At 34.6% G+C, this 20,820-nt stretch overlaps 4 protein-coding genes across 4 annotated transcripts; 2 read left to right on the top strand and 2 right to left on the bottom strand.

Moving 5' to 3' along the window:
* The first annotated feature begins 5,208 nt into the window (after positions 1 to 5,208).
* Positions 5,209 to 8,769, top strand: Srp72 (signal recognition particle 72). The gene is made up of 16 exons (XM_090180732.1): positions 5,209 to 5,376; positions 5,479 to 5,596; positions 6,051 to 6,171; positions 6,231 to 6,371; positions 6,433 to 6,550; positions 6,612 to 6,684; positions 6,749 to 6,829; positions 6,897 to 7,218; positions 7,351 to 7,488; positions 7,559 to 7,654; positions 7,741 to 7,844; positions 7,906 to 7,983; positions 8,045 to 8,229; positions 8,296 to 8,412; positions 8,479 to 8,524; positions 8,581 to 8,769. Exons 1-16 carry the CDS (start codon positions 5,274 to 5,276, stop codon positions 8,717 to 8,719), a joined length of 1,980 nt encoding a protein of 659 aa, XP_090036858.1. The 5' UTR covers positions 5,209 to 5,273; the 3' UTR covers positions 8,720 to 8,769.
* Positions 8,770 to 8,800: 31 nt separating this feature from the next.
* On the bottom strand, positions 8,801 to 10,967 carry Scsalpha1 (Succinyl-coenzyme A synthetase alpha subunit 1). The gene is made up of 7 exons (XM_090180733.1): positions 10,841 to 10,967; positions 10,272 to 10,378; positions 10,094 to 10,210; positions 9,812 to 10,024; positions 9,537 to 9,756; positions 9,211 to 9,473; positions 8,801 to 9,149 (listed from the first exon to the last, which is right to left on the bottom strand). Exons 1-7 carry the CDS (start codon positions 10,881 to 10,883, stop codon positions 9,123 to 9,125), a joined length of 990 nt encoding a protein of 329 aa, XP_090036859.1. The 5' UTR covers positions 10,884 to 10,967; the 3' UTR covers positions 8,801 to 9,122.
* A 66-nt stretch (positions 10,968 to 11,033) lies between these two features.
* On the top strand, positions 11,034 to 16,331 carry Strump (WASH complex subunit strump). The gene is made up of 23 exons (XM_090181434.1): positions 11,034 to 11,114; positions 11,315 to 11,543; positions 11,610 to 11,716; positions 11,780 to 11,864; positions 11,935 to 12,035; positions 12,098 to 12,217; positions 12,277 to 12,349; positions 12,420 to 12,864; positions 12,924 to 13,048; positions 13,136 to 13,265; positions 13,333 to 13,612; positions 13,684 to 14,011; positions 14,082 to 14,264; positions 14,333 to 14,512; positions 14,574 to 14,701; positions 14,766 to 14,856; positions 14,925 to 15,096; positions 15,169 to 15,352; positions 15,411 to 15,540; positions 15,611 to 15,707; positions 15,772 to 15,928; positions 16,001 to 16,094; positions 16,165 to 16,331. Exons 2-23 carry the CDS (start codon positions 11,319 to 11,321, stop codon positions 16,219 to 16,221), a joined length of 3,492 nt encoding a protein of 1,163 aa, XP_090037560.1. The 5' UTR covers positions 11,034 to 11,114; positions 11,315 to 11,318; the 3' UTR covers positions 16,222 to 16,331.
* Positions 16,332 to 17,939: 1,608 nt separating this feature from the next.
* Positions 17,940 to 19,979, bottom strand: Cdc16 (cell division cycle protein 16). The gene has a single exon (XM_090153336.1). The coding sequence runs from the start codon at positions 19,815 to 19,817 to the stop codon at positions 18,036 to 18,038; it is 1,782 nt and encodes a 593-aa protein (XP_090009462.1). The 5' UTR covers positions 19,818 to 19,979; the 3' UTR covers positions 17,940 to 18,035.
* Between the last annotated feature and the right edge of the window lie 841 nt (positions 19,980 to 20,820).

Raw genomic sequence — 20,820 nt, forward strand, 5'->3', positions numbered from 1 at the left:
TAGATTTTGTGTAATATGTCGGCGTTAATTGGAGTTTTCAATTAGTTTCAGATTAATATGTCGGCGTTTTTGGGCGATCTTAATTAGTTTTGGAGTAATATTTTCGCGTCTGTTGGCGTGTTGAATCAGTTTCGAGTTATTATATGTGAGTTTATGACGTTTTCAATTAGTTTACGGGTTATGTGTCTGGGTTTTTTGACATTTTAAATTAGTTTCGGGGTTGTCTATTAGTGTTTTTCGACGTTTTAAATTAGTTTTGGGGTTGTCTATTAAACTACAGTTTAGTTAAAAGAAAAACTCGGCTTCTCTCTTCAAATTCGAATAACGAAACTTTTTCTTGGACCCGTTTATTTCCAATAAGTTACAAAAGATGTCGCAATATGTCCGTGTCATTCTCCACCTAAATCGGATGGTTCTATTGAATATTTAAAAACGACACACTCAATTTTGGATCTGTTTTAATATAAACCACCTCCTGGTAGCCTACTATGTTTTAACTTCCATGTCATTCGGAGTTGTAGTTGTTGAGTTATTAGGGGAAATTACGCCATAAGAGTGCCTTGATAGAGGAGTTTCGCTCGTTACGCTCCAAAAATTAGTTTTAACTTTATATTTATTTTAATAAATATATTTTTACTCTACGTATTTAGAATAGAGCGATTTAAAAATAGCCGCAGTGTGCTTGGCCACTTGAGTTCGAAAGGGGTAAAGGTTTAACTGAATTTTTGTTTAACCAGGAATGCTCAAGAAAACTACATCGAAGCGTGAAATTTTATACATTATAATTTTTAACAAACCATCGTTTGAAGAGAAATAATAGAGATCACAATTATAACACAGACAAAACCAATTTTAGAAAGCAATAGATCGCCAACTCCTAAAGTTTGACATTAAAATGCTAGTTGGTCGACTAACATTCTTAAAAAAGGTTTGGTTATCGACTCTGAAAAGTCTAATTCCAAAATGAACCAACTCGAAAAAAGTCAGAAAGCGAGACCCTGACTTAAAGCGACTTCAACGTTTTCAATAGTTGGTTAGTCAAGGTGGCGGCAATGTTTCGTATCGGAGTCCGCGTCTCAATGATCTTAGTTAGAGATAACAAGTATGAAACTAAGCGAGTGTAAGTGGAGTTGGGCTGACTACCGGAAAAGAGGCTTGAATTCAATTTACGTCACGAAAACAACCGTGAGCCTCTAACCCAAACCAACATTTTGAGCTTGGAAAAAAATGGGCTACTTGGGATTGTTTCGAAATTTCGGTCTAATATCGGTCAACTTTAATTTGGTCCCCCGAATTCTGTGAATTGAATATGCCCAACTCTGTTCGTGGCGAACAATATAATAATCATAATAATCCGCTTACAATTTTAGAAAAATCGCGCAAAGGTAATATGCACCATTTCTGTCAAGTGTGCAAAAATTAAAATTTGGTATTGCAAGTTTGAACGCAACCTACCAACTTCCCAGAAATTCATTTTGAACTTGACCAATCTGCACACCCCGTTTGAAATTTACGCATTTAATTATACGCCGTGACAAATTTGCTCGCTTCCATCGAAATTTGTCCACTAAATCGACCAAAGTTTCATAAGGTATTCGAAATTCGTGCACATCTGGTAGGAGATGCGCGGTTTTGAATGGCTAATTTGCGCAACTTTGAAGAAAACTTTAGCCCGATTTAGTCTGTAAACTTAATGTGCATAATTGTTCTCCTAAAAAGTTGAGCAGAGTTTCGCAAATAACTGCCCTTTTACAGGAGTGTGATCAAGATATGTTTAGTGAAATGAGCCTTCCCCTGCCCTGCTCTTCGTATACGACCCTTCTACTTAAACTATTTTAAAATATCATTTTGTTGAATAATATTTTACGTGTTAGTTGCCGCAGCTTAGCGTTATTTAATAAGAACGACATGACGTTAAACTCCCTGAAAATAAACGGAAACATGCAATAATATAACACGTAATTTACTTAACTTTCCTGAAATAGCAATGAGATACCGCATAACTATTATAAAATACCGACCAAGCAAACTATGCATACACCAAACCTATACATCACACCGAACATTTATTTGCGAGAACTCTTGTATACACCGAAAAACACCGATACAATAGCGCGATACTAATTAAAAACGCCAAAAACCCAGACACATAACCCCAAAACTAATAATAAACATCAAGAAACCCAAACACATAACCTCGAAACTAATTAAAAACGTCAAAAAAACCCAAACACATAGCCCCGAAAATAATAAAAACCGTCAAAAAAAACAGACACACAACCCCAAAACTAAATTAAAACACAAATAATCCCAGACACATAACCCAGAAACTAATTTAAAACGTCAAAAACCCAGACACACAAACCCGAAACTAATTAAAACCACAAAGAATCCTAGATACATAACCCCGAAAATAATTAAAAACGTTCAAAAACCTTGAAGAATAGCCCCGAAACTTAAAAAAAAAGCCAAAAACTCCGATTTAATAGCTCAAAACTAATTAAAACGTCAAAAAACACTAATAGACAACCCCAAAACTAATTTAAAACGTCGAAAAACACTAATAGACAACCCCGAAACTAATTTAAAATATCAAAAAACCCAGACACATAACCCGTAAACTAATTGAAAACGTCATAAACTCACATATAATAGCTCGAATATGATTCAACACGCCAACAGACGCGAAAATATTACTCCGAAACTAATTAAGATCGCCCAAAAACGCCGACATATTACACAAAATCTAATTAAAAATGTCAAACAACTTCGCCCTATTAACCCAAAATTAATTGAACGTCGATATAATAGTTCAAAACATATCTAAAACTCGAAAAGACCCCGACATATTACCCCGAAATTTATGAAAAATGCTAAAACCACACCGAAATATTACCCCGAAACCGCTTAGAAATGCACCCTGATTACCCCGAAACTAATTATAAACCTCAAAAACGGCGATAAAATATCACGTAACTATTTCTTAAATACTCACAAGACTATAAAATATGAATTCAAAATTCTAAAATATCGAAAAATATATGAAGATATTTAAAAAAATCACCGTCAAAAACTGTAAAAAGTCGTGTAACCGAGTTGTCGGCCGATTCCTCGCTGCCAACTAAAACTGACCTAAAATTTGAAATTAATTTTGATTAAGCTTTAAAAATTCGTTTTATGGTTTTGGTTTTTCCTCAATATGTCCGGAACCACTTGTCCGATTTGGAAAACGAAACCGGTTCTGGAATGGACATAATTCGGCGCGTCGAATGGCGTTAGTCACGTGCACGCAATTGGAGAATTTCAATTGGTTGAAAAAGCGATGTTTTATTTGTTAAGCCTTGGTTAAATAATTCCTAACATTTTAAAAATTTAAAATAGCCAAAAGTTTCTCTGTTCTTTAAAATTTCCAAAAAGGTATCATTCGACTTTCTACTCTTAACGGTTTTTGGAATATTTGAAAAACAAAGTGTCCAGAAACTTTTGTCCGGGACTGTACCTAAGCATCTTTTATCTTTAATTATATTAGTTTTAAGATTCTTACTCTTAAAACTAATTAGATTTACAGAAAATACTACCTAAGCTATTAGCATAAACTCGTGAATTTGCTATATATATATATATATATATATATATATATATATATATATATATATATATATATATATATATATATATTTATAAATTTTAAGAGAGACATTATTTACGCGTCAAAACGTTCTAAACACCTCTACAGCCTTCAAAACTATGTATTCTAATATGGCGCCTTCGCGTAAAAAACGGGTCTCTTTTTCTTCATTTAATATTTTTTATACATAAATATATTGCGAAAAGATAGTTTAACTTACTATACGTTGTTTTTTCTAAATAGGAAAGTGGAAAACTGAAGAAAAAACATTTTTCCGCGATTTCGCTTGTATTCCCCGCCTTTAGTGATAGTTACTGTAGGTTTTTGGTCGTATCAAGGATTCTATATTTTAATATAGAATCCTTGGTCGTATGTAGCGTCCCTATCGGGATTATTCATACACACAAATTAACATTAGATGCGAGGCAATTGACGGGGCCGCTAAAGCGCGGTACGCGCGATCGAAGTTGGCCGTGGTTGTGGAAATGAACAGCTGGAGTTATGGGCATTTTTGGTTGTGGAAATGCTAGCTCTTTTAACGGTTTTGTGGGTTACTATTAGCATATGTAACATAATTACTCCTAAGTATGCCTCTCTATAACATTCAGATATAAAAAAAAAATTTAATGAGACCTTATTTCACACGGAACATACACTAAGTGGACCCAAAAATGGCAACACAATTAGAAACACGTGAGAAATACTTCACTAACTTTCGTTTCCCATCAGTAAAGGCCCCGGTTCGCAAGCGATTTCGCCTGCGAATTTTTGCGCACGCGCCCATGCGCCATGACTTCCATTCTATTTAAGTCAAGCGACGCGACGCTATTTGCCCGCGAAATTTCGCGCGCGTAGGCTATGGGTGCATCCACCTTAGGCTGATGACGCGTTTTTCGCCACGGAGTCGGAAATGACGTAATTTGCATCCTATCCAGTAAACAAAGTTGCATTAAAGAAAATGCTTTTATGGCATACTTATGACTGATTATGTTACATATGCTATTAGCCTATTAATTTTGTCCGTTTTCTTTTGCTTTTGCGTTACTGCTGTGTAAAATTGTAATGTGATGTATAAGGCCAACAGGCTGACACTAATTTTTGGTTTTACAAAAAATAAATACGTTAAAGCCATTGAACCGTGCTGTGTTTGTTGCTCCCATAGAGATAGAAAAGAAATAGAGGCACTAATGTATCTGGCGAAGTTAACTCGAGTGCCGACCCCCTTTTCGCCAATGTAGGAAGCCATTGAGATGGGCAGATTTTAATTTTGCTGCGCTTCCTAGGGAGCCGCTCTGTTACAACAGAGTGTACTAGTACGGCAATAAAATAACCTATAACCTATAAACTATAACCTATTACGTGGCGCCATCGATGCGCGGTGAAATGAAATACATTATGCCTTTTGGAAAATCAACTGTCATTTGATGTAAACAAAGAAAGGATAGATGGCGTTGCAAATTCTGCCCATCTCCGCTTTCATATATGCGTGGGGGGGATGAATTTTCCCGGTCAAAAACAGGGATGCCTTAACGCGGTAATCTTCCCTCTATTTCTTTTCTATCTCTATGGTTGCTCCTAGCTTGAACCGTCTTGTGATCGTAGCTACTTGTCCTCGATTTATTTAAGGTGGTGTTTTTACAGTGTAATGGCTAACCAAAAGAATGTATCAGTTTCCAATTTGTACACCGATTTAAATCGTTATTGTCAAAGTAGTGAATATGACCGGGCTCTGAAAACAGTAAATAAAAGTACGAAATCGTGGTTTTCTTTAAGCCTTGCTTTTCCATATGCATAATGGATGAAAATGAAGATTGTGTGTAACTCTAATAATGTTATACTTTATTAAATAGTATTGAAAGAATCACCAGAAGATGATAAAGCATTTCATTGCAAAATTGTTTGTCACATTCAATCGTCGCAGTTTGATGAAGCTGTAAAAGCATTAGCTAAAACCCCAAATCTATCCAGGTACCATACTTTGATTTATAACAAGCTTCAATTGGCCTTTGAACAAACTATCTCTATGTCCTGAAAATGAAAACGCCAATCATTTTTGACCCCAACTTGTCAAAGACTTTAGATATTTTGCCATTATGGGATTGATAAATTCTGCAGTAGTTTCTGTTAATTTTTATTTTATTTAACAAATACTGGCAATTGAAGTATGCGAGTGAGTGGACATCATTTTTAAAAACAATTGATAAGACTCATAAGGAAATTCATAGAATTTAGATAGTTTTAAATGTTATGAAAAACAAGATGGTCTATGTAAGTTAATATGCTGTTTTTTTTCTTATGAGATTCAGTAAACAGTATGTCAGTTGTGAGCTTCAATGTAAATTGTCCTTCAATTGGACACTCACCCGTCAAAGGTCAAACCATCTCAAACTCATTTAAGAAATTCTGTAATTTTTTATTGTAGCGATTTGGTGTTTGAGCGAGCATATTGCTTGTATCGTTTGAATAGAGTTAACGAAGCCTATTCTTTATTGAAAGGACTTTCAAATCCGTCATTTCGTGAGCAAGAACTGTTGGCACAAGTGGTAATTGTCTATTTTTTTCATAATTTGCGAAGGGTGGAGATTAACATGAATTATTATAGCTTTATAGGCTAGAAAAATATGAGGATTGTTTCGATACTTATCGTAATCTCATCAAAAACTCTGAAGATGATTATGAAGATGAACGGGAAACAAATTTAGCTGCCGTTATTGCTAGTCTTAGTGTTGATAATAAACAAAGTGTAATGTTTATATTTATTAACTAAAAACACACTCATTCTTATTGTTTAATTGTTTAATTAGTTCAAAAATGCTCCTCAACTTCGAGAGCATACATACGAGCTTTGCTATAATAATGCGTGTTCTTTGCTCGGACAAAATAAATTTCCAGAGGCAATTGCTAAATTAAAAGCTGCTGAAGGTGACTTAAATTCAATTTATATAGTAGTAATCCCTTGTTAAATATCTGTATTTTATTTCAGAACTTTGTAGGAAAACTTTAGAGGAGGAAGACACACCAGAAGATGAAATTGAAGAAGAGTTGGGAATTATTAGGTTAAATGAACATTTTCCATAGATCAATTTAACATCCTTTATATATTAAATTAAACCGTTTTAGAACGCAGTTAGGATATGCTTTGCACATGCAGTCAAAAATTGATCAGGCTTTGAAACAATATAATATGGTTTTAAAAAATAAGTAAATGTTGTTTTAAATTTTTCTTATATTCATTTATAATCAACATTATTATCCTGCATTATTTTAGGCCATCGGATGTTGCGGTAGTAGCTGTTGCTTCCAACAATATTGTAGCTATTAATAAGGATCAAAATGTCTTTGAGTCAAAGAAAAGAATGAAATCTGCTATTGGAGATAGTTTGGATTCCAAATTAACCTTCAGTCAGCGCTGTGCCATTGGACTCAACAATTGTCTACTTTTACTTCACACTAACCAGTTAGATTTGTGTAAAAAACAATTGGATAAAATAAAGAAGGAATTTCCTAGTATATCTGCTCAAGCTACTCTCATTCACGCTGCTCTGCTATGCCGAGAAAAGAACACGCAGGAAGCCACCAATATTCTAAGAGTAAGTATATGTATAATAAAAACCACTAGGGGAACATGCGAAAAGGGTTCAGAGAGATTGTACAATCAACTCAATAAACTGAAATATTTTCAAGTTTATTTCTTATCAAATGTATCAACATCATTTCTTTAGCAATATGCGACTGCTAACCCTGAACAATCAACAGCCATTTCTTTCACTTTGGTTCAATTACTGCTGATGCAAGGTCATGTTAATGATGCCTGTAATGTTTTGAAATCTTTGGGAGATGCCGCAAAGAGTCCTGGAGTTGTAAGTTAAAGCTTTAATTATTTTTTGAGTTTCGAATTTTCCAGGTTGTTTTAGTATAAATTTCTTTTAGATATCTTCCTTGGTTACGTTGTATCTGAGTCAAGAAGACAAGGACTCTGCTAGTGCAGTTTTGAAAGAAGCTGTAGCGTGGTATAAGAAGAATAAGGTATGTGAAAAAATTAAGAGAAATTAAAAATGGTAATTTTTAATTTTTCTAAATTTTTTCACATACCTAAATTATTTCACTTTTAGCCTTCTAGCCCCGCCTTAGCTTTATTAGTTCACGAAAGTTCTCAATTCCATTTGAGACATGGAGAAGCTAAAGAAGCTGCTGCGTTGTTAGAAGAGCAAAGGAAGTATGTACTTTAAGCAATTTGTCACAGCTATTAGCATACATTAATGATGTTTTTATTTTAGAGCCAATCCTAAGGATTCTAAAATTTTAGCACAATTAATTTCTGCCTACTCTCAAATTGATCCTGCAAAAGCTAAAGAGTTCAGTATTAAGAATCTTACCAATTATCAATTTCTTAAACTTATTTGTACAAATTTTTAGAGTAAGCAAAAACCTTCCATCAATTGAAGAGATTTGTGAAAGAGTTGATGCAGAATCTCTCGAAACGGCCAACTGGACAATGGGGGTTAAATATATTAAGAAAACAGGCAAAGGAGAACCCAGTCCTGCAACTCCAGCTGCAAGTGGAGAGCTTATTCTCAAGAAGAAGAGAAAGAGAAAGAAGGGTATGTCCATTTTGGTTTATTACTTCACTTGAAACTTTATAAAACAAGTTTATCTATTTCCTTTAGGGAAGTTGCCCAAGAATTACGATCCAAATGTTGACCCTGATCCAGAAAGATGGCTTCCAAAAAGAGAAAGAACTGCGTTTAAGAAAAGAAAAGACCGAAGGGGAGCTAGCGGAGTTGGTAAGTCCACAATATAAAATTTTAGTCGAAAAATTGGATTGATTTTAAAAACTAATTTGCTTATAGGTAAAGGTACTCAAGGAGCTGTTAGCGGAGCAGCTATGGATAATTTGTAAGTTTTTATTTTTGGTTCGGTTTTTCTAAATTAATTTATGGGCTGCTCTTTAGGGATATCACCAAAGGGACCAATCCAACTTCACCTCGTCCTGGTCAAGGACAAGCTACTCAACCTTCTCCCAAAGGACCAAGGCAACAGCGACCCCAACCAGTTCACAAAAAGAAGAAAAAGAAAGGAGGGAAATGGTAGTGTCTGTCATGTGTATAATAATTTGTTAATTAAAAGTTGAAGTAAACAAATATTTCACCTGTTTGGGAAACAAATTAAATATTTTCTTAAAACAAATTTATTAATATCTATAGTACTAGCAATTTGACATTAATTGACCCAAGAGTGCCAAATTAACTCGCGCAAAATATAGCGCTTTGTAACATTTCATTTTTCACATTGATTTTAAACACAAAGGGAAAGAACATTAATTCCTTTTCATAACCATTATAAAAAGCCTTTTTTTAATTCTAATTTTGAACATATAGTCTTTTGGTAAATTATTTAATCCATAATGGAATTGAAATAGAAATTTCAAAGGGCGAGTTACGGAGTATACTTTAATCAATCTTGATGTTAAAAAACTCTAAATGCTGAGCTTTTTCTATGCAAGGCCACGTTTCTTCATTTCCTAGTTAGAAAAAAAAAATTAGTGCTTTAAATCCTAGTGACAATAAGAGAGGGGTCAATACCTCTAGCATACATGCTCCCATTTGTGCTGGTGATCTTGTAACAACAGCTCCACAATCTTCTAAAGCCTCAATTTTTTGCTGGGCTCCACCTTTGCCACCCGCAATAATTGCTCCCGCGTGTCCCATTCTCCTTCCTGGTGGTGCTGTAAGCCCAGCGATAAACGATACTATTGGTTTGGCATTTGCACCAGAATTATGTTTTTTCAAGTATTCTGCAGCATTTTCTTCTGCTCCACCACCAATTTCTCCAATTAAAATGATTCCTTAGAAAGTTGAGAAATTCATGTTTAGTATTGAATCAAACAAGTTAATATATATACAAGGACCTTTTGTTTCAGGGTCTTTTAGGAATACTTCCAAACAATCTATAAAATCTGTTCCGTTGAAGGGATCCCCTCCAATACCAACACATAGTGTTTGACCTAATCCTACTTGACTTGTTTGGTGTACTGCTTCATAGGTTAATGTTCCGGACCGTGAAACTATACCAATTTTTCCCTTTTGATGAATATGACCAGGCATAATGCCTATTTTGCATTCTCCAGGCTTTGAATGAGAAAGGAATAACTATCGCTAGATTTGGCTACTAATGAAGCCATACCTTAATGATTCCAGGGCAATTAGGTCCAATTAATCTTGACTTAGATTGCTTAACTAGACGTTGTTTAACCTTGACCATGTCTTGCTGAGGAATTCCCTCGGTAATACAAACTATTAATGGAATCTCCGCATCTAAACTTTCCATAATAGCAGCTGCAGCACCTGGTGCTGGTACATATATAACTGTCCCAGTAGCTCCAGTACCAGCCATTGCCTTATAAGAAACAGTTTTATTATTCAATTATTTTGTAAATTAAATACCGGATGCTTAAAAGTAATTTACCTCTTTCACGTTATTAAATACTGGAAGTCCCAGGTGTGTTTGCCCACCCTTTCCCGGAGAGACACCGCCAACCATGTTTGTTCCATATTCAATAGCTTGCTTGCTGTGGAAAGTACCCTTAAAAATATTTGACATGTATTAAAAACATCATACTAAGTTAAATGCGTGTTTAACATACTTGCTTTCCAGTAAATCCTTGACAAATTATTCTACTTTGCTTTCCGATCATCAAGTTTTCCCTAGTTTTAGTGTAAACTGTTCTGATTGTTGTATACCGTGCAGCAACTATATTATCATTTACAAGTACACATTTAGTTAATACTATTATGAAGGGTCAATAGATAGATATGTCGCTAATCAATACAAAAGCATGTCAAAGTGGGCTGATAACGTCTCTCCTATCAAAGGGAATTTGGAACCTAGTATTACATCAATTTTTTAAACATATAAATCTTTAAACACTTAAAAAAGTGCAATTAATTTTAAAAAGGTGTTCTTCAACTGGTTTATATTATTTTCCTGTTTACACACTTTTAAAACAATTTCTTGAAGGTCAGGCATAGCATAAATAAAGCTGAAGATCATTGTGGGGGAAGGGCATTTTCTGGCAGAGTTACAGATTAGTCTAAACGCAATGCACTTCGTTAAATGTAAACATTTCCTATACATTTAAGGTTAATTTCTATCTGTAATAGTATAATTTCGCTCTAAAAGATTTCATTAAAACTGAAATTTAAATATAATTACCAGCTGCTGCGGTTTGAGTGAGAACTCGCATGGTCGTCGCCATTTCGGATTGTTATACGCCGCCGAAAATGTATGTTACGTCATACATACTAAATCTTGTAATCGCCGCCGAATGCTGAGTTCCCAATAGTTTAGCCGCATCATTGTAATTTTCTTGCGGTAGATGGCATTTTGCAATTTTTTCTCTAGTTAATGCAAAATCTAACAAAAAAGACTTCCCTTTCAAAAACATCTAAAATTCATTAACTTCATCGTAATTTACTAGTCGTTTGGGGTAAATAATTTTTTACTTTGTAAAATTAACACAAAACTTTATTTAATTTGGTTAGCCAAACGAAAGTAAAGAAATATAAAGTCATAAAAGTGTATGCTATTAGTTTATTAAGCCTTGGTCAATGTACTCAAAAGAAAATGACACGCCCCTTTTTGGTTTGACAATCGTATTTACCTAATATTTGGATAATTTATTTTTAGAAAAATGGTAGATTTTCTAGCAGAAAACAATGCCTGTGGGCAAAACTTATTGCGTCTTGTCTCCAGAGGAAATGCTATCATCAGTGAACTACTGCGTTTATCGGATGTTGTGCCTTCCGTTTTCAAATTGAACAACAAAATGGACCAACAAAAATATACCGATGTTCTCTATGATTTCAGCTATTTTAAAATGGCTGCCTACTTTGACAATCGACTGGAATCAAACCCCGTAAATCTTATACTTAAGATACCTTCTACTTGTAAAAAAAAAGGGTAAAATATTTGATATATTTAGCAACTTCAAGATCGTGACGAAGAATTTAGGGAAAATTATATAGAAATTTTAACAAGGTTTTACCTGGCCTTTGAAAGCATCCATAAGTATATAATAGATTTAAATAGGTATGTATATTTATCATTAAGATAGTCAGTTTGTTAGATTTTAAAGTTCTGTAATAATTTCAGATATTTAGAAGAACTTGATGAAGGTGTCTATATTCAACAAAGTCTTGAATCAGTTTTGGTCAAAGAAGAAGGCAAACAGCTTTTGGTGGGTTGATCCAAAAAACACTTATTTTAAAGTTATTTTTAATGTAAAATAACTTTTTTTCTCATTGTAGTGTGAGCTGTTGTTCCTTTGTGCCGTTATGCTTTTAGTGGTTGATAAGGAAATTGAAGGAATTGTACGAGAAAGAATGCTCGTGTCGTATTATAGATACAGGTATAATGGATAGATTATTAAAATAAATAAAAGTAACTCATTTAAAATAATTTCAATTACAGTGCACAACGTTATAGCTCGGATTCAAATATTGATGATGTTTGCCAACTCCTAAGAAGCACAGGCTATAGCTCAGGACCAGGGGGTAAACGACCACCTAACTACCCCGAAGAATTTTTTAGGTAATTCCTTAAAAATATTTCCTTAGAAATGGGAAAGGTTATATTTTGTTATTTAATAGGAGAGTGCCGATTAAGCAATCATTCATCAGCATGGTGATAGGCAGATTGCGATCTGATGATATTTATAATCAAGTAAACTATTTGGAATATTTGGTTCCGTAAGTTCAATAAAAGTGTTACATGCAAAGTTCATTTTATATAGATTGCGGCTTTTCCCTTTCCGGAGCATCGAAGCACTGCGTTAGCCACGCAAGCGGCGATGTTATATGTTTGCCTATACTTTGCGCCTGACATCTTGCATAACCAACACGCTAAAATGAGAGAAATTGTAGATCGTTTTTTCCCTGATAATTGGGTTATAAGTGTCTACATGGGAATGACTGTTAATTTAATTGACGCCTGGGAACCTTACAAAGCTGCCAAACTAGCTTTGAATAACACTTTAGAAACTGCTAATGTGAAGGAACAAGCTTCGAAGCACCAATATCGATTGTCCAAACTTATACCTCAAGTTCAGCAGCTTTTGAAAGAAGGAGTTCTAAATGAAGAGTTAATTCTGGATAGTTCTTTAAAGCTTTTAAATATTGATCGAGAGTGCAATGTAACTTTGAGATGGTTATTGCTACACACAGTCAACCTTTCACCTAGTAACGATGCTTAATTAAATTTATCTATAATACATCTTATTTACATTTTTTTTAATTAGGCGCTGAAGCTAATAAAAGGTGTCGTCAAATAAGGGACCAAGTAATTCTTGATAGTAAATATAAAGCATTAAAAGTCTTTCAGTTACTTCTGTTCACAGCACAGTTTGAGTTAAAATTAAAAGAGGTAAATCACAATTACCTTTGATTATCACTTTGTTTTTGTAATGCTTTTGTTAATCTAAAATCTAATGTATTTCAATCGCTTATATAGGTTTTCAAAAAACTTCTGAATGAAAAACATAGTAACTGGAAAACGTATAAGCATGAAGCTACAGAGAGAATGTCGGAACTGGCTGAAGTATTCTCTGGAACCAAACCATTAACGAGGGTTGAAAAGAATGGTGTGTGAATTGGAATTTTCGTCAAAGATTTGGCAAAACAAATACTACAATTTAATTTGGTTTTTAGAAAATCTGCAAGCGTGGTTTACGGAGATGTCTAAGCAAATTGATTCTTTAAGCTACGAAGACGAAACTGCCACTGGAAGGAAGATGGTTCAATTAATCCAAGCCTTAGAGGAAGTCCAAGAATTTCATCAACTTGAGAGTAACTTGCAAGTCAAGCAGTTCTTAGTGGACACTAGAAAATTTCTCCACCAAATGCTTCGAACCAGTAATATTAAAGAAGATATGTTAATTACACTGCAAATAGTAGCTGATCTATCTTATGCTTGGGAAATAATTGACAGGTTAGTGACTTTTAGGGAATAGTTTGTATTTGAGAAGGAACTTGATCATATTCTTGGTATTCCTTTTACAGCTATACTCAATTTATGCAAGGGGGAGTAAAAAGTGATCCGTCTCTGGTGATTAAGCTTAGAGCTACTTTCTTAAAGTTAGCCTCAGCTTTGGATCTGCCATTGCTTCGAATCAATCAAGCTGGTAGCCCCGACCTGATGTCAGTTTCACAGTATTATTCAAGTGAACTGGTGGCTTATGTGCGCAAAGTCCTTCATATTATCCCAGAAACTATGTTTGGCCTTTTAGCTCGAATAATTCATTTGCAAACTAATAAAATAAAAGAAGTTCCAACTCGGCTTATGAAGGATCAACTGAAAGTTTATTCTCAACTTGATGAAAGATACGAAGTATGTTATTTTCATAATTTATTTTTACAAGTTAAGAAATTTAATTTTAAGAGTTAATTATCTTTGGTAGGTGGCAAAATTAACCTGCGATATATCAGTCTTTACTGAAGGAATTCTCATGATGAAGCGAACCTTAGTTGGGATTATTCAAGTTGATCCGAAACAGCTCTTAGAAGATGGTATTCGCAAAGAACTTGTTCTTCAAGTTGCAGCTGCTCTCCACCAAGGACTAGTTTTTAGTCCTAAAGCCAAAGTATTTGATATAGCTTTTCGCATAGTATTTTAAATGGTGGCATTTCAATAAGTCTGTAATTTTTGCAGTCAAATGAATTAGCCCAGAAATTGGAAGCCTTAAGTCAGGTGATGGATGGTTATAGAAGGTCCTTTGAATATATACAAGATTATGTTAGTATATATGGTCTCAAAATTTGGCAAGAAGAAATGTCTAGAATTATCAATTACAATGTTGAACAACAATGTAATGCTTTTCTTAGGCACAAGGTAACAAGATTTGATTTTCTTCTTATCGTGCTCTTATTGATTCTCTTACTTTTTATTGAAGGTCCAAGATTGGCAAAGCGTGTACCAGTCAAGAACAATTCCCATTCCAAACTATCTTCCCACAGATTCGGTTTCTGTTAATTTTATTGGTAGACTAGCGAGGGAACTTCTACGAATCACCGATCCAAAGTAGATTGTTTTTCACACAATACATATTCATTTCTCCAGTTTTAATTGGTTTACCATTTCCTAGAGTTGCAATTTTTGTGGAAAAATCAAAAGCATGGTTTGATGCCAAAACTCATATTGAAATCACAAACATAAGACTACTTTCACTTATTCAAGTATTGGTTATATTTTAAAATTACTTTTATATGTGTAGGTACAATTTTATACCATCTTATGCTTCTAGAAAAGTGTGGGTACACCTGGATTAACTGGTTTAGATAGGTTGTTATCTTTCATGGTTGTCACGGAACTTCAAGCTATTATTAAAAACATCGAACAAACAATCAATGATAAAAATTGGCTTGAGCATCTGTCGAGTTTACAAAATAGTTTACAGCCCATCACTGGAATTATAAGTAAATTTTTGTTAATTACACATCTCCTCCATTTATAACAAAAAATAATTACCATACGTCTATTCGTATCAGATCAACCAAATAGAGTTTATGGGCAAGCTATAACTAGATCTTCAAAAGCTTGGAGTACTTTTCTAGACACCATTTTAAAAGTTGGTCACATGCAAGTTTTGAAGTGTGAAATTACTCACGAACTAAATACTACTTGCAAATTTGACTCTAAACATTTAGGCAGTGCTTTGCAAACTATGAACGAGTAAGATTTGTTTTTTATGTCTTTCTAATAATTTTATAATTTATTCGTCTTGAATCAGTACTCTGCTGGCTGATGTGGAAGAGCATTATAAGGATCCAAGCAAACCATATCCTAAGGAAGAGAACCCACTCATGTTTGAGTTAACTTCTTATTTGGAATGGGGCGGTATATCAAGTCCTTTAGCCAAAGTATTTTTTGTTGCAAAGCATGATATTTTTCAATGTTTTACATATATTTTTCATTGTGGTTTTTTAATAGATATATATTACCACGAAGACATTCCCAAATTTGGCTCTTTTCCTATTTCTGTTTACAATATCCCAGCTGTCCAAAATGACTTACGCTAAAAACTTGGGTAAAATTTAAATGTGGATAGTTTTTATTTTTTATCCTTTAAATTACTCTGTCCTATATCTCAGGTGGTTTAATTAGTAAAAAAGGCAGTGAATGCATAGATGGCCTGCCATTTGTTGCCGGTATTTTGACATTGCTTCGACAATTCCATCAAGACACAACAACCCAATTTATTGCCTATTTAGCTCAATATGTACGATCTATGATTGAGCCTTTACCAACGTGAGGAAAATGATAATATTAATTATATTATTAATTTAATATTTAAATTAAAAAGTAAAATTGATGTATTAGCACTGGAGGTAGAATAGCTGAATTTCCACCTGATGTCATAAACGTCTTGGCTTTGGTTGAAGGTCTTTCTTGGTATGGGAAAATTGAAAGAAAAGTTAGTTTCTTCTTTTCAGCAATTATTAAGATTAATAGTATTGTTATAAAATAGCAAAATTTTTTTATAGATGTTCACAAAACAGTTTCCAGAATTTATTTTCAATGAGTTTCATCCAAATACATAAAACATACATGTAGGTAAATAATTTGTTATTTTATTTTGTATGTTTTTGTAAATTATGAATATATTTATATAAAAAGTATCATGGTTTTAACCAAGAAGATTAAGTTTTGGTATTTCAATAATATGCGAAAATAACTGGTGGGTATTGAATTGGTGTGGGAAATCTCCTGAAATTTTGTCTAGGGGAAAACCTTTGTTTTTAGTGTAGTAGTAAATTCGTTTGCAGTTGATTTTTAAATTACATTAAATTAGAAACAAACTGGTTATCCTTTCGTGGTAAAACATTTAGTATTTGTTGCTTTAGTAGTGGAAATTTCATCATTTATACATAAAGGGTGAACCTCAAGTGACACATTTGCTGCCTTAAGAGCCAAAAAAATTGTGGATGTTACTCGAGTAGGGTCAGTCCCCCTATTATCGGCAACTTATAGAAAATTCATAATTAAACTATGGTAAACAGCAGAGAGCCTTTTTAAACCTCAGAACTATGGAAAATGGAACATTATTGACCAGATGCTTTCGAAATTGTTTTTAAAAAAATATGTAAATTAGTGCTAAATTGAAAAATTAATTGGCTAGTACGAGTACCTATTATCGGACATTTGGATAATTAATCGGACACCACTGGTCCTTTTATCGGACGATGTACCTTTGGTTAGGATACTAGGAGCTAAGAACCGGACACACGAACTTAAGTTTCGGACACCGGTGCCTTTCAACCGGACATTTTCTACATTTCCACTGGTTCTGACTTCGAGCGTGTTGCGGGCCCTGTTAATAATAGAGCTTCGATACTGGTCCTAGACATCACCGGGTTTCATTGCAGGTATTTCGATGTAAAATGATCTGGTTCACACTTCTCTAATTGTAACTTATCTAATCGTTCTAGTAATAATTTTTAATGACCTTGACGACTTGGTTCAAGGTCATTGTATTTTCGTTATTCAGTGACCACCTAAGCGAGCTAGGCCACATGAATAGTTTATAGTTTTCGTGAATTTCAATATCTCGTGGTAGTGTCCTAAAGTTAAACAAATTCCAAATATTCTAGAGGGCGGTCGTTATCTGGGGGGTTTCACCCCTCTGATGTCGGAAAATGTCCTCCCCCCTTATTTAACTTAATTTAATGAATCGATTCCAGTTTATTTTCCCTTGTTTATAATTTTTTTATGTTAAATCCTTATTTCCCTGAACTAATAGGCATGATAGATGTCTGACAGACAATCCGAAAATTAGTATAAGACGTGTCCGATAATAGGGTTTTAATTACAATACGTAATCGAATTGTTTCTTTGCAATAAGAAAACGCAAAGCTATTTTTGCTTTAAAAATTTATAGTGAAATATTCAGTCTTTTCATTGATACCCAGAATGTATAATTGGCAACTACTAAAGCACTTGAAAATAATATCCAAAAACCGGAGGGAAAGTAATTTCCTCTCCCCCTTCTTAATTTAAAACAAAAAAAACGTGACCCTGGTTTGATGCTGCTTTCTTCTTGCCACAGGGGCCCACACCGCTGTTAACTATTCTGAAATATAAATGGAGATACCACCTATTGAAAAATGTATTTTGTTTGGTTTTTCTTTCGTGGGAGTTTTTTTGTATAATATCATTAAAAATAATTCTGTCCGATAATAGGGGGACTGACCCTAGACAGTGTGAGCTAACATAGTTTTTTAAGTGAACAAAAGAAAGCCAATTTTTTTTTATAATTTATTCTAATTAGGGAAAATATTTTTTACAGTTTTATAAATTTTTCTGTAAGTTTAAAGAAATCCAAGGAAATGGATAAAAAATTTAACAAAATATTCATTTAAATATTATTAGTGCTTGTATCAGTTTCCATGTCCATTGAAATATTAGCCACTTCTGAAATAGTTTCTAAGCAAAGAGTGATACTTTTCTTTCCCTCAGTAGTGTGGGGGGGAAGTTCTTTGTGAACGTCGCAGGGTGACATGTTATTCATAAGCTGTTCTATGGCATTTCCAAGCATTGTAGTTGAGAATGTATCATCTCTTTGGAACCCCAAAGCTTTGTGGAAGTATTCAACTGCTTCAGCCCAGTGCTCCATCAAAGCATGAACATATCCAATGGCAGAATATGTAGAGGAATTTTGGGGCAGTAAGACTAATGCGTGTTGATGGTACTCTAGTGCCTGAATGTATTTCTTTAGTTTCCTGCTGGTATGTCCTAAGTTATTCAGTAAAGGCTCCCATTTCTCCGGTAGTACTTTCTCTCCACTATTTTGAACTTGCTCCAAGGCACCCAGAAATTTCTTTTCAGCCACCTCATATTCTTCACTTTGGAAAGCCACTACTCCTAATTCGTGCAATACAAACGGGTCTTCAGGTGCGATAGCTAAAGCTTGAGTAAAAAACTTTTCAGCAAGTCTAACATTATTGGTAAGGCCATACTCTAAACCAATATATAGTAATGGTAAATGGCAACCTTTCATTAATTGGGAAGCTTTAAAGTATGCAGCCATAGCTTGATCGTGCTCATTTTCGACTGCAAAAGAGTGACCATAAACTAGCCAACCAGGTCCAAAAACTCTGTCTAATGTAGTTGCCTTACTAAGGTAGCGACGGGCTGAGTCAGTTTTCTTTATTAGTAAATAATAACAACCAACAGCAAACCATGAAATCGCATTATCTGGGTATAAATCTACTAGTTTATGAGCCAAATAAAACAGAGCATTAGATTTTCTCAATTCCACTAAACAAGATATATGAATTGGTAAACACTGTGTGTGAAATGGATCTTTGTTCATCACATTGCTGGTTATACGAAAGCACTGCTGATAATCGCAGTTATAATAATGTCTTTCAGCCATACTTGTAGCCAAATCCATGTTATTTTGCAACGAGGCTAGTTGTGCTGGGACAACAAGTTTGCAAGGCTTATCATATTTCTTCAACTGCATTTCATAAAGAAACTGTACCAAGTCCCCATCTTCTTTAGAAGGAGATTTTGAACTTGACAGAGACTTAAGTAGGGATTCTTCTTCTTCTTTTGAAAGCATGTGATGTTGAACCAAGGCGTAGAAAGCCTCGTAGCAAAATATATCTTTTTGTAAAGCCTCTTTATAACAATCAGCTGCTAACCCTCTATTATCCATTGCTTCTAAAACTTGGCCTTTCAACAAAAGTAGTGAACTTTGAAGTTCATTGCTTGTTTCAGGAGATTCGTTACTTAAATTTAGGAGCAAATTTGACGAATTGGGAGCTTTGTTTTCATCATCCACAATCGAATCCAAGATTTCCAGAGCTTCTTTAAATTCTTTTCCAGCGTAATGACTTCTTGCTGCTAAATAGGCACACGCCAAATCTGTTTTGTAAAGCTTTTGTGATCTTAAGCAGGTTGCAGCTCTGTGATATTGCTTTGTTAGATAAAGACATTGAGCGAACCAAAACACATCTTCAGTGGCACGATTCGAAAAGGACATAATTTTGTCAGCCCAGAACAAAGCCGAGTGATATTGATGATTATCAATATATTTTCTTACTAATTTTCGAAGCCTATCTAAATCAATTTGAAGTGCATTTGCAATAACTTTAGAATTACCAATTCCTCCTAGTACAAAATCTCCCGCCATTTTGATAACTTGTTTAGCAGACAACAAATTTTCTAGAGGTCAAATTCAAAGGGAATTAAAGTATAGTTTAATAAAATATTTTATACGTAAAATGAAATTTAAATAGTAGTAGCCTAGTTGGCTAAGAAGAAAAATTGTGAAATTACTATAGCTAAATAAATCGATAAAAATTCATCGATATCGTTAAGCCTTGGCGCTTGCCAAGTTTTTTAGAATTCACTATTGGTTCATGCTATTGTTTTTTTTTTATTCAAGGAAGAAAGGGCTGATTGAGTCTGAGAAGACCGCGAGCCCGGCGAAACACCATCTGATTAAAGGGCAACGCAAGTGACCATGCAGGGGGGTAAATTATCTTATAGTAAAAAAAGGAGAACCATATTTGCCGAATTTATTTTGTATAAATGCGCCTCTCGCGGTTTTTACGCAAAATCCATCAAAGACAATGGTCTATGTTGCGAGCTAACTCAGCGAAGAAAATCGAAATATTCGCGAATGAGAGCGAAATTGCGCCACGTGGCTTCACCAAGGAGAATAAGGCTTTCGCGCTGTATAAAATCATCCTTGGAAAACCTACTTACGGCTTGTTGAAGAAAACATAGTTCCCCCCTGCATGACCACTTGCGTTGCCCTTTAATCAGGGCGAGATATGTGTAACGGCCACGCCAACGGGGGGATACGTGGGGACAGGGGTGGGGACACCCGTGGCGGAAGTATTCCAACCACCCGTTGGGGAATTGGTAGTCGTCCTCACACGACCATCCACAAACTCTGCCTCCCGGACGCCTGGAATTACATTAGTGAGCCACTACTCCCGGCATGCTATTGGTTGTTTTGTTTTTTAGAACAAAATTTAATGGTGTTACCCAAAGACTATATATATGCTTCGCTTACTAGACAGGCGTGTTCTATGGCTCAACTTGCATACCGATTGTGGCTCCATCTCGACGCTGGTCAAAATTTTCCCCTAGCTTGAGCTGTGTTACTAGTGGCGCTTCTAGCCTTG

The sequence above is a fragment of the Leiobunum rupestre genome, chromosome 7 (genome assembly GCF_980474605.1).
Source record: "Leiobunum rupestre chromosome 7, qqLeiRupe1.1.hap1, whole genome shotgun sequence".
NCBI classification, from domain to species: domain Eukaryota; kingdom Metazoa; phylum Arthropoda; class Arachnida; order Opiliones; family Sclerosomatidae; genus Leiobunum; species Leiobunum rupestre.

Coding starts and splice junctions, on each gene's coding strand:
- Srp72 (XM_090180732.1), top strand. CDS start 5,274: ATGGCTAACCAAAAGAATGTATCAGTTTCCAATTTGTACACCGATTTA. Junction 5,377..5,478: donor TCTGAAAACAGTAAATAAAA/GTACGAAATCGT, acceptor TTTATTAAATAG/TATTGAAAGAATCACCAGAA. Junction 8,230..8,295: donor GAAGAGAAAGAGAAAGAAGG/GTATGTCCATTT, acceptor TATTTCCTTTAG/GGAAGTTGCCCAAGAATTAC.
- Scsalpha1 (XM_090180733.1), bottom strand. CDS start 10,883: ATGGCGACGACCATGCGAGTTCTCACTCAAACCGCAGCAGCTG. Junction 10,211..10,271: donor AAGGATTTACTGGAAAGCAA/GTATGTTAAACA, acceptor AATATTTTTAAG/GGTACTTTCCACAGCAAGCA. Junction 9,474..9,536: donor AAAAGACCCTGAAACAAAAG/GTCCTTGTATAT, acceptor CAACTTTCTAAG/GAATCATTTTAATTGGAGAA.
- Strump (XM_090181434.1), top strand. CDS start 11,319: ATGGTAGATTTTCTAGCAGAAAACAATGCCTGTGGGCAAAACTTATTG. Junction 13,613..13,683: donor GCTTGGGAAATAATTGACAG/GTTAGTGACTTT, acceptor TTCCTTTTACAG/CTATACTCAATTTATGCAAG. Junction 15,929..16,000: donor ATGATTGAGCCTTTACCAAC/GTGAGGAAAATG, acceptor TTGATGTATTAG/CACTGGAGGTAGAATAGCTG.
- Cdc16 (XM_090153336.1), bottom strand. CDS start 19,817: ATGGCGGGAGATTTTGTACTAGGAGGAATTGGTAATTCTAAAGTTATT.